Source organism: Bubalus kerabau, chromosome 6 (genome assembly GCF_029407905.1).
Source record: "Bubalus kerabau isolate K-KA32 ecotype Philippines breed swamp buffalo chromosome 6, PCC_UOA_SB_1v2, whole genome shotgun sequence".
NCBI lineage: Eukaryota > Metazoa > Chordata > Mammalia > Artiodactyla > Bovidae > Bubalus > Bubalus kerabau.
Genome location: NC_073629.1, coordinates 30,670,155 through 30,685,517, shown reverse-complemented (window position 1 = coordinate 30,685,517; position 15,363 = coordinate 30,670,155). Strand labels below are relative to the sequence as shown.

The 15,363-nt window shown below is 38.6% G+C and overlaps 1 protein-coding gene across 5 annotated transcripts in view; it reads left to right on the top strand.

The window, feature by feature from the left end:
* Window positions 1-15,363, top strand: part of MAGI3 (membrane associated guanylate kinase, WW and PDZ domain containing 3) — a 261,069-nt gene that overhangs the window by 192,430 nt on the left and 53,276 nt on the right. For all 5 annotated transcript variants that reach the window (XM_055584686.1, XM_055584685.1, XM_055584687.1 and 2 more), the window contains exons 7-8: window positions 9,447-9,504; window positions 13,522-13,616. In XM_055584686.1, coding sequence (XP_055440661.1) covers window positions 9,447-9,504; window positions 13,522-13,616 — 153 coding nt within the window. The remainder of the gene's footprint in view (window positions 1-9,446; window positions 9,505-13,521; window positions 13,617-15,363) is intronic.

Below are 15,363 nucleotides of genomic sequence, written 5' to 3'. Positions count from 1 at the left end.
ACCTATATTGGGCTTGCTAATATTGCACCCCTACCAGAGGGAGACTTAAGCACTCACTCTCCAGCCCCTGTATTCAGTTGTTTGGCTCCTCCCACAAGGCAGATGTTGCAAAAGATCAGATAGCACCCTCTCTGCAGGCAGGCTAGCATCAGAAGCCGCAAGAGGACCCAGAAGGCCCCGAGCCAAACACACTGAATTCATTCTCTAAAGCTCACCTATCAAATAAGACATTCTTTCTTCCTTGGAGAACAAAGTAGAGGGGCTCAGGAAATTGAAAATGATTCTCTGCAAAAGTGTGTTCCCCTAAAGCTCTTTGCATTATGGGTGACTGTATGCCTTGGTTCAGAGAAGGCAATGGCACCCCACTCCAGTACTCTTGCTTGGAAAATCCCATGGACGGAGGAGCCTGGTAGGCTGCAGTCCATGGGGTCACTAAGAGTCAGACACGACTGAGTGGCTTCACTTTCACTTTTCACTTTCATGCATTGGAGAAGGAAATGGCAACCCACTCCAGTGTTCTTGCCTGGAGAATCCCAGGGACGGGGGAGCCTGGTGGGCTGCCGTCTATAGGGTCGCACAGAGTCGGACATGACTGAAGCGACTTAGCAGCATGCCTTGGTTGGTGAGGGACTACTCCTTCTTATTCCTACTGTCCCAGTATAATTAATAATAGTGTCTCTTTTTACTGTCAAAAGTGGAGAATACATTACATGGTGATCTTAATTGTATCGTTCTTAAGATCAGTTGAGTTCAGTTCAGTCGCTCAGTCGTGTCCAACTCTTTGCAACCCCGGAACCGCAGCACACCAGGCCTCCCTGTCCATCACCAACTCCCGGAGTTTACCCAAACTCATGTCCATTGAGTCGGTGATGCCATCTAATCATCTCATCCTCTGTCATCCCCTTCTCCTCCTGCCCTCAATCTTTCCCAACATCAGAGTCTTTTCAAATGAGTCAGCTCTTCGCATCGGGTGGCGAAAATATTGGGAGTTTCAGCTTCAACATTAGTCCTTCCAATGAACACCCAGGACTGATTTCCTTTAGGATGGACTGGTTGAATCTCCTTGCAGTCCAAGGAACTCTCAAGAGTCTTCTCCAATACCACAGTTCAAAAGCATCAATTCTTCTGTGCTCACAATCACAGACAACTAGCCAATCTGATCACACGGACCACAGCTTGTCTAACTCAGTGAAACTAAGCCATGCTGTGTGGGGCCACCCAAGACGGATGGGTCATGATGGAGAGGTCTGACAGAATGTGGTCCACTGAAGAAGGGAATGGCAAACCACTTCAGTTCTTAAGATAGAGCAACCAAAATTGCACTCAGGGATGTTCAAAGCATTTTAATCCAAGAGTTACTCCCCAACCCCTTTTACTGGAGATGCCTTTGCAACATTACCTGTATTTCTCTATGGTGGTGGTTTAGTCGTGAAGTTGTGTCTGACTATTGTGATCCCATGGACTGTAGCTTGCCAAGCTCCTTTGTCCATGGAATTCTCCAGGCAAGAATACTGGAATGGGTTGCCATTTCCTTCTCCAGGGGATCTTCTGGTCCCAGGAATCGAACCTGGGTCTCCTGCATTGCAGTCAGATTCTTTACCAACTGAGCTACATAGTAACCTGTATTTCCCTTTCAGTTCAGTTCAGTCGCTCAGTCGTGTCTGACTCTTTGCGACCCCATGAATTGCAGCACGCCAGGCCTCCCTGTCTATCACCAGCTCCCGGAGTTCACCCAAACTCATGGCCATTGAGTCGGTGATGCCATCCAGCCATCTCATCCTCTGTCGTCCCCTTCTCCTCCTGCCCCCAATCCCTCCCAGCATCAGGGTCTTTTCAGATGAGTCAACTCTTCGCATGAGGTGGCCAAAGTATTGGAGTTTCAGCTTTAGCATCAGTCCTTCCAATGAACACCCAGGACTGATTTCCTTCAGAATGGACTGGTTGGATCTCCTTGCAGTCCAAGGGACTCTCAAGAGTCTTCTCCAACACCACAGTTCAAAAGCATCAATTCTTTGGCACTCAGCTTTCTTCACAGTCCAACTCTCACATCCATACATGACCGCTGGAAAAACCATAGCCTTGACTAGATGGACCTTTGTTGGCAAAGTAATGTCTCTGCTTTTGATTATGCTATCTGGGCTGGTCATAACTTTCCTTCCAAGGAGTAAGTGTCTTTTAATTTAAGGCTGCAGTCACCATCTGCAGTGATTTTGGAGCCCCAAAAAACAAAGTCTGCCACTGTTTCCACTGTTTCCCCATCTATTTCCCATGAAGTGATGGGACCAGATGCCATGATCTTCGTTTTCTGAATGTTGAGCTTTAAGCCAACTTTTTCACTCTCCTCTTTCACTTTCATCAAGAGGCTTTTTAGTTCCTCTCACTTTCTGCCATAAGGGTGGTGTCATCTGCATATCTGAGGTTATTGATATTTCTCCCGGCAATCTTGATTCCAGCTTGTGCTTCTTCCAGCCCAGCGTTTCTCATGATGTACTCTGCACAGAAGTTGAATAAGCAGGGTGACAATATGCAGCCTTGATGTACTCCTTTCCCTATTTGGAACCAGTCTGTTGTTTCATGTCCAGTTCTAACTGTTGCTTCCTGACCTGCATATAGATTTCTCAAGATGCAGGTCAGGTGGTGTGGTATTCCCATCTCTTTGACAATTTTCCACAGTTTATTGTGATCCACACAGTCAAAGGCTTTGGCATAGTCAATAAAGCAGAAATAGATGTTTTTCTAGAACTCTCTTGCTTTTTTGATGATCCAGTGGATGTTAGCAATTTGATCTCTGGTTCCTCTGCCTTTTCTAAAACCAGCTTGAACATCAGGAAGTTCACGGTTCACATATTGCTGAAGCCTGGCTTGGAGAATTTTGAGCATTACTTTACTAGCGTGTGAGATGAGTGCAATTGTGCGGTAGTTTGAGCATTCTTTGGCATTGCCTTTCTTTGGGATTGGAATGAAAACTGACCTTTTCCAGTCCTGTGGCCACTGCTGAGTTTTCCAAATTTGCTGGCATATTGAGTGCAGCACTTTCACAGCATCATCTTCCAGGATTTGAAATAGCTCAACTGGAATTCCATCACCTCCACTAGCTTTGTTCGTAGTGATGCTTTCTAAGGCCCACTTGACTTCACATTCCAGGATGTCTGGCTCTAGGTGAGTGATCACACTGTCATGATTATCTTCGTCATGAAGATCTTTTTTGTACAGTTCTTCTGTGTATTTTTGCCACCTCTTCTTAATATCTTCTGCTTCTGTGAGATCCATACCATTTCTGTCCTTTATCGAGCCCATCTTTGCATGAAATGTTCCCTTGGTATCTCTGATTTTCTTGAAGAGATCTCTAGTCTTTCCCTTTCTGTTATTTTCCTCTATTTCTTTGCATTGATCGCTGAGGAAGGCTTTCTTATCTCTCTTTGCTGTTCTTTAGAACTCTGCATTCAGATGCTTATATCTTTCCTTTTCTCCTTTGCTTTTCGCTCCTCTTCTTTCACAGCTATTTTTAAGGCCTCCCCAGACAGCCATTTTGCTTTTTTGCATTTCTATTTCCCTTTGAGGACCCCAAAATTTGGAACCTGGAGCCTGTTTGTTTTATGCCCAGCCAATTGTTACCACATTTGCCATATACTTGGTCTCTTCTCTGAATAGGGGAGAAATAGCCCCACAATCGGCTATTTGCAGAATAGACTATATCTAACTAACATTGTAGTCTCCATAGTACCTTGCACAGAGTAGATGCTAGTAAAGGGGATAGTAATAACAGTATGTTAAATGTAAGTTTTTATAGTTTAAGATATTGTTTACCTTCTGCTGAACATTTAAGATCTAGAAAAACTTTACAGTTCCTAAAACTTGCCCTCTTCCCCCCAGTCTTCTGCTATTCATAACCTGTGTTTTTACACCATATCTGATGGTTTAATGAGTGTACATGTTTGTCTTCCACTCAAAATAATTAATGTGTTAATTAAATGGTCATCTTAAAAATTCAACATCAGGAATCCATTTTACTTTCAACTCACTACTTTTCTCTTATGATGAAAGAAAGATTAAATTTTTTACTAAAGACATTTTTACTAAAATGTGTTCATGTTGATACCTTTATAGAGGATGGTAAAAGAAAATTATCCGTTGAATAGAGCTCCACAATGAGAAAACAATTATAATTTATATATTTAAATAAGAAAATTGCTATTTAGAGAAGAGGAATGATAAGTTCATGGGCCTTAGAACTAATCAGCGGCTTTATATGCCAGAAATAGTTTTGCTTTTTGAGTCAACTTTTGGCATGGGGAAGGTGCTTTAGCTTTTAAAATAGGAAAATATGGTTAGGTCTTTCCTATTTTCTCTTCCAGAGTTCTCAAACTGCTTTTTTTTTTTACAACTGAGTTTCCAAAACAAGAAAGCTATTTCTCAAGGACTCCACAATTTACTCTTTAATAATGCAGTATGCTGAACTTTGCCCTCTACCTTTCTTGTGAAACTGCTTTTCTTAATGTTACCCGTGACCACCTGCCTGATTGCCAGATTTAGTGGACTCTTTTTAGCCCCTGTCTCCAGTCCTGACAGCTTTATAAAGCATTTGCTCGTGTTGACCACGCTGTCCTCGTCTGTCTTCTTTGACTCCATTCCCCCTATTCTTACTCTGCTCCTTAAATTGTTAATGCTCCTAAGCTTCTATTCTCCATCTTTTCTATTCACAACTTACCTCAGTAATTTTGTCCACTGCCATAGCTTTAATTGCAGTGCCTCCCAGATCTTTTATCTTCCTCTGTTTCTCTTCTGAGGACAGGACCAGGTTCATATTTCCAAGAAATTGTTAGGTATCTCTACAAGGATGTTGCATAGCCCCTCAAATGCAACACCTTCCAAACTGAGTTAAATCTTTTGTATACCTGCACTTCCTGCCGTCACCAACTGACCTTACATCCTCCCAGTTCTGTGAGCCTGAAACTGGTTATGTCCTCAACTTTTCCTCACCCTATCTTCATTGCAGCTAAGTATCAAGTTCTATCAATTCTGACTTTAAAAAAATGCCATCTCTTAAGTGTCCAGTGCTGCTCATCATTTTTTTTTTCTTATCTGTCTCCTGTGCTGTCTCAGTCACTTCAGTCGTGTCCAACTCTTTGCCAACCCATGGACTGTAGCCTGCCAGGCTCCTCTCTCCATGGGATTCTCCAGGCAAGAATACTGGAGTAGGTTGCCATTTCCTCCTCCAGATATCTGTCTCCTAAGTGCCTCTAAATCCAAATTAACACTTCTTTCCTCTTCTCACAGCTGTTTCCATAGGTATCCAATAAATATTTTATAATGTATCATATTTATGCTTAAACAGCCATTAACCTGGATATCATCTTGACCTCCTCCCCTCCCACAATCTTCATGTTAGTCATTAATTTCTGTTGCTTCAACTTGCTTGTCTCTATTGTCCATTCTTTCTCTATATTCCCACTACCAGTGCCTTAGCGCCAGCCTTCATAATTTCTTATCTAGGCTAATAATGATTTTCTTATTTGCCTGCCTTTATTTTCACTCCACTCCATCTATTTCATCCTTTATTACTGTTACCCATAACTTCCCCAAATATAATTTAATCATGTCACAGTCCAGTTTAATCAGTTTCATCATCATCAAAATAAAGGCCAAACTCCTTAACCCAGCATTCCAGAAATGTGTTTTGGTTCCTATTATAAGACAAGCCCCCTGGCATATGTACCTCACTCTAGTCCTATCAAATTTTTGTAATTACTGAAAATGCCAGCCATTTTTAATCCCTCAGTGCTCCTTGATCAGTGAAATGGCCTCCCTCTCACCAATCCCAACTCATTCTTTAAGACTGCTCAAATACACCATCTTCTAGAATACTTTTCTGATAATTGTTTTACCAAGCAATTGGTGGTGTTTCTCAGCTCTCCCTCAAAAGCTTGTTTGTTTCATTATTATGCTTCCCTGATAGCTCAGACATTAAGAGTCTGCTTGCAATGCAGGAGACCCAGGTTCGATTCCTGGGTTGGGAAGATCCCCTGGAGAAGGAAATGGAAATCCAGTCCAGTATTCTTGCCTGGAAAATCCCATGGATGGGGAAGCCTGGCAGGCTGTAGTCCATGGGGTTGCAGAGTTGGACACAACTGAGCCACTAACGCCTTCACACTTTCTATTTCACTATATCGTTTCTCTCTTCTGTCTTCACTTTTCGACTGTGAACTCCTTGATGTCAAGAACTGTGTTTCTGATTTTTATTTTAGAATAAGGAAGGAGAGGGGAGGAAGAGGAGGAAGAAAGGGAAAAAAAGGAAAGAAAAGGGGGAGAAATTCAGTAAATGAATTGACTCACTGGATAGTGTATAAAATTGCTAGGTATTTTAGTCTAGGTTTTATTACCTTTAGTTTAAGAGGGCAAGTAATAATCAGTTCTTTAACTGCATGAATCTATCCTGCAAAAACCTGTCTGATGTTATCACATGTGAGGGTTTAAAGTGATTGCTAAGAGTAATCCAGAAGATAAATTACCAATTTGTTTACTCTCCTAAAGAAAAGACTGTACTTTGCTTCTTTAAGTGCTAACTAAAATGCTGACTCAACTTCCACATTAACACTGAAATATATTTATATATTTGTTGATCTTTTTTCTTATTAGGCATTAATACATCCTCCTTAGTGAATTTTTCAGAGAGAAAATGGAATATTTCAACTATCTCTGTAGTTGCTTGATTCAGTTCAGTTCAGTCGCTCAGTTATGTCCGACTCTGCGACCCCATGGACTGCAGCACACCAGGCTTTCCTGTCCATCACCAACTCCCGGAGCTTACTCAAACTCATGTCCATTGAGTCCATGTTGCCATCCAACCATCTCATCCTCTGTCGTCCCCTTCTCCCGCCTTCAATATTTCCCAGCATCAGAGTCTTTTCAAAAGAGTCAGTTCTTTGCATCAGGTGGCCAAAGTGTTGGAGTTTCAGCTTCAGCATCAGTCCTTCCAATGAATATTCAGGACTGATTTCCTTTAGGATGGACTGGTTGGATCTCATTGCCATCCAAAGGACTCTCAACAGTCTTCTCCAGCACCACAGTTCAAAAGCATCAGTTCTTCAGCACTCAGCTTTCTTTATAGTCCAACTCTCACATCCATACATGACTACTGGAAAAACCATAGCTTTGACTAGACAGACCTTTGTTGGCAAAGTAATGTCTCTGCTATTTAATGCTAATCCCTTGAATTTATAGTTGCTTAAATTCTCCAAAATTCTCACAGAGCATAAATCCAGGTGTGGTACCGTTGTAGAATTCATCCTTATATAGCACAATTGAGTTCTCATGCTATTTCAAGAAAATTTCTATTAAAGAAAATTCTTTCTCTCTCATAGGAAATTCTCCATGATATTGCTTTGGTAATATTATTATAGAGTATTTTTCACAGTTTCATTTTCATAAAATCCAACAAATACTTTTATTCATGTAGCAGTTGCTTGGTGTTGACTTGAAGAAAAACACACAACATGAAGGAGAGTTGTGAGCTTTGTTATTTAGGGTCTAACTAAGGACCATGCCCCAGGAAACAGGCACTCAGTAACTCCGAGGATCTGTTCCAAGAGCTAGGAGAGGAGCCAGGATGTATATGAGTATTTTGGTTAGGAAATCTATGTAGTCAAGCATACATTTTAGTAAAAGATTACTGCTAATCACAAAGAACAGATAGATATCTCAAGTTAATGGTCTTAGTACTTTCTTGTGTATGGGAAGAAAAGTCACTGGGGTCATTGAAATTCTTCCTTCAATAATGCATCTAATTATCGAAGACCTGTTTATCCAAAGCACAGAGCACCTCATCCTGTTTTATTTTTTCATCCCGAATTGCTTTCAGGATGCACTGGGTTGCAACTTAACCGTTGTAGAACTGGGTGATGAGTGATGCTCTTTGTTCTTTTTTCTGTTCACATGAGTCATAAAATATTGTACTTAATTGATGATTGTTTGCCTTGTAGCTGTGGAGGATCAAAGTGAACTGAAGTATATCCCAGTTCTTCTCAGTTGTTTTGATCTGTTTTCACATAGTAGTTACTTTTCAGCTATTCTCATCTTTTCCATCTCAGACATTTCAACCAGATTTTTTCAAAGGAAAACCGCAAAAGCTCACCAGACTTCAAAACTACCAGTTAATATTATATACATACGCAGAGAACTATGCTGGAGAAAAAGGGATGGAGATGACTCAGAGCTTTTCATTAAGAAGCTGGTCATCTGTTCTCTTCTTTTTTCCTGAATGTGGAATAATACTTTTTATTAGAGCATAACGGTTTGTACTGTTTGTCAGGTTCAATGGGATTTTTTCTTACAAAGTGGATACATTGTACTGCAGCTTAAAGATATGAAATTAATAAGTTCTTTGATATTTTCTAAGCCTGTTTGCTGCCTAGCCTGTGTCATTTGTAAATGTATGCATATGTGTCTGTGTTTCAGTGTAGCAGAAACACAGTCTACAAGAAATTGAAAATCAAAGAGTGGTCATCATAAAGTACAACTGTAGATTTTTAAAAAAACTTCCTTCTTGCTGAGCTCCTGTGTATAATTGATCGCAATAAAAAACCACCTGCTAGGAGCACTCCTGCCAACTTAAACCATGTCTGACTAATAAAAAGATTCCTCAGCAGCCTTACCTTGGAAAACAGACAGAGTGGGAGGGAAAGAGGATTCTTTCTTGACAGGGTCAATTTATGTTAAAAAAGACCAGAATTTTTTTCTTTTTTAGCTGTCAGAAATTCAACTACCTTCAGTTTTTCTGATTATGTTTTATTGGTCACTTTACTTGCAATAATACATAATTATATGTAAGATATTTCTTTGTGACCATACACAAATAGAGATTCTACACAAGGCACTGCGTAGTTTTCCTTCAGACACTTAGATCTTGTTATTTCAAGAGAAAGTAGGTATTTTCTTAGATTTTAAGCAAATCTAAATTACCCACTTGAAATGGTTTAAATCCAAGACTGGACTTTCCTGTGGAGAGAAGTGGGTTAGAATGTGATAACAGAAATAACCGACAATTCCTTTGCATCATAGTGAAAAAATTACCGAGCAGCTGCTGCTTGTTACTGACTTGCAGGCTGTGTCTCACATCAGTGCTATAAAGCTATTTAAATGAAATAACTATACCAGGTGATTTTTTAAATACCTAACATTTTTATGACTCATGATTCAAATAACACCTTCAAGTTTAATGTTGTCTTTTGTTCTGTTTCTGATTACTTCCTGATGAGACATTTACTAGTTATTGAAGAAGCCACTCAAGTCAAACTGTGTTTGTATTTTGAAAGTGAGTTCTTACCTTACCGTCTCCCAGATATCAGTGTAATGAAATAAACGACAGGAATTCACTTGGTAAATTCTTTTCTTGTTGGTTTTGAAACTGGCATTTCACTCAATTCTTTTTTTTTTTTTTTAATTTGCAGAACTTCCTTATGGCTGGGAGAAAATAGAGGACCCTCAATATGGGACGTACTATGTTGAGTAAGTTTGTTACCTCAGTTTATGCTTTCCCAAAATGTTTCCCTTTCATTGCACAATTTTAGGGAGTGAATGAAGTACCTTACGCTTCTGCAATCTCGCTTCCAGGTTTTGCCACCAGGGGGATGAGAAGGTAGGGACAGTGGGCATTTACTTCACTGATTCTGTGCTCCCTAGAAGTTGGCTTTGAAGTAAATATAGAGAGCCAAGGGTAAGTTGCTCAGATGACTAATAGCTGGAGATGTCATCAGTACTACTGTGGCCTCTAGAAAGAGAAGGAGTGGATTGAAAGCAAAAGGTGAACTAGCAAGGTCGCCTTCACACCACACCTGCATGATTCTGAAGGCAGTGAAAGCACTTGAAGGGCATTGTATCATAGCGATCCAAAGTTTTGAAGTACATGATTACAGCTGTTCTCTTTTTTAAGGAGTTAATCAAGGAAAACTTAGTTTTCTTTTTGGAGGTGAAAGTTGCTTCTGACACAGCTGTTACAGTTAAATTTAAACATAAATCTGTGTTGGAATAGAGGATCAAACACCTGCCTATGTTAGCCAGAGAAATTAGGATAACATCAACTTCTGATTTTTCTTTCCCTTTTCTTCATTTATCTAATTGCTACATTGTTATGATCATTGGGATTGCTTTCTTTCCAGATGATATAGATAGAATTTTGACCTCAGTCATCTACTACCAGGCAAATAATTACATCAGAGAGGTTACTGTTAACTTGGGAACTAGGAGTCTGCACCATCTGCCAAGGTAGTGAAGGCAAAATATTATTACCTGAAAAAATGGTGAACGTGAACATCTTCTATTTTTATGATTGCTAGTTAGTTTTTCATCATTTGCTGGCATAAATGAATGCCACTTCCCTAAAGTGAGGAACTGATTCCTGTTATAATGCTAGTTCTTATATAGTGTGTAGGATGTTACTTGAGTCACTGTGCTTAGAGAGATTTTTGGAATGATTTCTTAAAGTCTAACTTATACCCTAAGAAAAATAACTCAGTTTGACCCTTAGATCCATAACTTAACAGCTCCACTGAAAGGTTATATTAATTTTATTTCATATCTTTCCGATACTATGATGTGAGAAGTATACAGCAGCTCTTTTGTTACTTTTTTCTAAAGTATATTTAGTTAAAAGAAAAAAAATAACCATTTTTCAAATCAAAGGAATATTTGAAGGCTAGTTGAAAAGAATTTGTGGTAAATTTCCCCCTAATAGTTAGTCTGTTCAAATTGGGCTTCCATCAACTATTATTTGCCATTAACACTGCTGAACATTTCTGAGATAATGATTCTCATTCTCTTAGTATCCATTCCAACAAATGTGAATGCATGATCAAGAGGTGAAATTCATTTGCCTGTTATAAAATCTTGCGCTAAATGATCTGGTTCTCATTAAACAAGGATGTACTAATACTGAAGCAACTTCAGGGCAGTCCTGGAGAGACCTGCTCCCAGCTGTCGTGGAGGCATGTGAAACAGCCTGGTTAGAAGCACCAGCAGTGGCAGCGATGTGATTTTGTGTGATAGTTCCCAGACGACCTCATTTTACTGGAGGGTAATTTATTAGATTAAGAAAGAGCAGGCTGTACTCAAGATGCACATTAGTATGGAATCAGCCGAGTTCTGAAGTGTGGCTTGATTCCCAGATTAGTTAGGCTTTGAATCTCAACTATAGTAATCTGCAGTGAGTTTACTGATGGAGATAAAAAGCTGTTACTTGAATGGCTACTCTCTGGCTCTCTCAGTTTGTCAAACCAGATGGCGCAATGATTGCTCTTGGCAAGAGCCTTATAGTAGTAACACCAACTGCAATGGCAGGTTTTGGGGGTAAGCATTTATTTTAGAAGATGAGATTCTGAAATGGATTAATTTATTTTTGGAAATAAAATTGTTCCCAAAATTTAATGGCAGGCCTTCCATAAGAATGCACATATCTTTAGAAATGTTGTCTTAATGTATTCTTTAATTGCCTTCCTACAGTTAGGTGACAGTGAAAATATACATCTGCTTTTCATATCTTAACTTTTCATGAAGGATAATGATCTTGTTTGTGGAAATGAATTCTTAAAATTCATATATTTACACAAAATTTTAATAGAGATGAAATTTCAAATTATAAATTATCTATTTAAATCAGGCTTGTTTGCTACTCTTGTTTACTTTTTCTGATAATCTATTATGTTCTCTTCTTTTCCCATAACTAGTTTTACAGAAAACAAAATTTGTTACATGTTAATAATACTATGGGTATAAGTAACTAAAGGAAAAGGAGAGTGTTTTTACTATTTTGTTTTTTGGTTGGCATTTTAATCTAGGTAGTCTAAGGTGACAGATGCAATTATTCTTTTCTCTAAAATCTTACACTCTTTTGTCAAAGACTTTTCAGGAAAGGGATTACTCATTTGCATTCTTCTACTCTCTTCTCCCACACATTACAAAGAGTATAAATATAAATTACTCCTTTTTATGTATTAATGCCTGGGCGGCAAAGTGAGTCATTCTAACTGATGACGTTCAAGTAAGCCAAGGTTCTTTCTAAACAGGTTTATTCTTTTCGAAGTGTCAGCTTCTAGTTTTGTTTTTTCAAGAATATGTAAATTATCAGTATGTAATAAATAACTTTAAAAATGGTACCTAGCTTAACACCGAAGATTTTCATTCTCATGGAAGGTTAAACAGTTAACTCAGTTGATAAGGTCCTTTCTCATAGTAAGAAGCAGAAGCATACTTGAGTTTTAGTGAAATCAGAACCCAAAGAATGTCACGTAGAGCTTGCCATATTTGGAGCTCTGAAACTGAATACCTACATCTGTTGCAGGGTTGCTAATGCACTAGAAGCCTGAAAGGCATAGAGAGGAATACTCGGAAGCGAGGGTACCTTGCTGTAAGGGTTTTTTTTTCTCCCTGTTGACCCCTCCTCCATCCCCATTAATGGGCACAAGTGGCAAAGAAAATATCCAAGTTGTATGACTATTTGTGTATAGATTTTGTAATATTCAGCTTATCTAAAGACAGTCATAATCTGAAATTCTCATGATTTAATGTTTAATTATTGATATTTAGTAATGACACTTCTTGTTAAAATGGTTTCTGCTAGAAAATGAATTTCAATTGGCTGAAATGTGTTTGTAGTGTAGAAGTATTAGAATATAATTCCCCCCCTTGTTTGTGTATTAGACCCATTTGCAGTCTTAAACATCTTTCGTATAGTAGTTGCATTCTTAATCCACTTACAGTTAACTGGCTTGCCAGGATAACCAATGCTCAGTTCTTCTGTGAAACACGCTCTCGCCATAGTGTATTGAATAGCATCATCTAATGGCCTGCCTCTCGTCTCCCCATACTTTCCTGATTTCCACCACAGGCTTGTATGCTTTCAAAGAGTTAGTTATGATTGTTCCTAAATTGTCAACAAGAGTTGAACATATAATTATGTAATTAGTTATTATATAATTTTGAAGCTTAACTGTAAAAGAGTTGGTCTGTGATAACAGTTTGATAAAAGCAAGTCACTTTGCTTTTTTTTGATGTAAATTGATGTGGGTGAGTCAGTTGGAAAAATAATAGTAAAATTCTAGAAGACATCTGTACTCAGATTTCTTCAAAAGTGTCTTCACAGCTGCTTCACTTCAGAGAAGCTTAAAACCCTCCTACTATTAACTGCCTTTAAAAAAAAAACTTAACTGATTAATTGCCAATAGTTCTAGCTATATCGTATATGAGGGCTTCATTTATAGTTTTGAAAACTGTTGTTAGCAATATTAGAAACGATTATAGAGAAGCTGTATAAAACATTTCAGCGACTTTGACTTCTAGGCGTCTTCTGTGGGTCATTCTTTAGCTGTTGAAAAGCTCTTCCTCCATGAATTGTCAGCATCTCTGGGTTCCATAGCGTAAGGATACATATTTGTCCCTTAACGTGTGATGATGGAATGATACGAGAGTCTATTTTAAAATATGTAACTCTTTCACATTAAACTGAAATGCATATTTGTCTACATTTTACAGTCACCTTAACCAGAAAACCCAGTTTGAAAATCCAGTGGAGGAAGCCAAAAGGAAAAAGCAGTTAGGACAGGCTGATACTGGGTCTTCAAAACCAGGTAGAACTTTTACCTCTATCTTCTAAGAATAACTTGTGACATTTATATGCTGAAATAATAAAAGTGAGTTTGAACTTTGAAAATCAACAGAGATTGTCTAATTTTTGTCACTGTAAAGATATGAATAATCTTAATACAACATCTGGCCATTTTGAAAATGTTGAGGGTTTTTTTCTCTTGCTGCTTATATAGAAAGTGTGAAATTGTTGGGAGAAGGGATTGAATAACTTTGTTATGGGTGCAAGGTTTTAATTTGTAAATTGGATTGTTTTCTAGTGTTTAAGGCCAAGTCAGTATTAGATCTTTGATTCATTATGAGCTTCTCCCAAGTTGATTGCTTTGATTTAATAACATCAGTGACCATTCAAGATTCTTTATTAACTGATATGAACAAATACTAAGCAAATCCACTATATTGTTTGCCTATATCATTGATTCTCAACTGGGATAATAGGGTATTAGTAATATCATTTGATATTTGAGGAACATTTTTAAAATGCATAGGTCCTGAGATTTTGATGAGCCTAGCCATGTGTATTTTGTAAAAGATGTCCAGGATGTTCCATCCTACTCATCCCTCATTGCCTCCCCCTTCTCTGTCATTAATAAGATGTTTATCATCATAATCTAGTAGATTCTTTGCTGATGAAACAGTAGACTCAGTTGCTGATGAAACAGTTTTTTCTTATAGCCCCTCTTCAAAAACATAGTCCCTTCCCTTAAGTTTTACATTTGATTTAGCAAATATTTTTAGATTAATAAATATTTTGGAGCACCTTCTATATGCCCAGTGCTTTCCTTGGTACCTGGTATTAAAAAATGATTAAGAGTAAGACAGGTCTTACCCTCAAAATTTACAGTCTAAAACAGGAAACTAATGGTTATAATATATGCTGGTAGATACCATCCTGTGTTAGTAGTTAAATGTACAGGGAGACAGAGCAAGTTTGAATCCCAGCTGTGTAACCTTGGGTGAGTTTTTTAAATGTTTGTTTTCTCATCTATTAATACAAAATATGAATGGTAGTAGTACCTAGCTCTTAAGGTGGTTCTGAGTATGCAAGTTAATACATGTAAAGTGCTTACAAATACATGTCTGGCACATGGTGGCCAGAAAATGATAGTTTTCATTGTTATTAATAAAGATGTACAAGGTTCAGTGGTGGTGTAGAAGAGGGAGTGCTCACATTTGCTTTAAAGGAGGAAGTTGAGGGGCAGGGGGACTTTCAAACAGAGGACATATATTTGAACTGGGTCTTCAAGTGTCAGTAAAAGCTAAATCAGGCAGATAAAAAATTCAGAGGAGCAAGATGGCATACTGAGTAGATGGAACAGGATATATAAAACCATAGCAGCATGAAGTGGTGGTCCAGGGGTCAGAGAACAGATACGAATGACCAGAGCATAGTAGAAACAAGAAATGACGTTGCAAGGATAGGCAGGCAATGGGAAGAAGCCCGAAATAGCTGACTTTTTTTTTTTAATGTCAAGTGCTTGTATTTATAAGAGATCAGTAAATCTGGGAAGAACATAACAAAGAAAGTAGACCTACTCCTACCCCAAACCTGCCTTTGTCAGTATTTCCAGGATAGCCCTACTGCTTGCAGTAGCCGTGTGCAGACTGCACAAGCCATGCAGCCATACAGAGCAGCCCCCAGGACTGCTCTTTTCTAAGACCCAGTAAGCTTTAATGTATGCTAAAAGGGGCAGCAGCAGATACACAGAGATAACTCTGGGCTTGATAGTA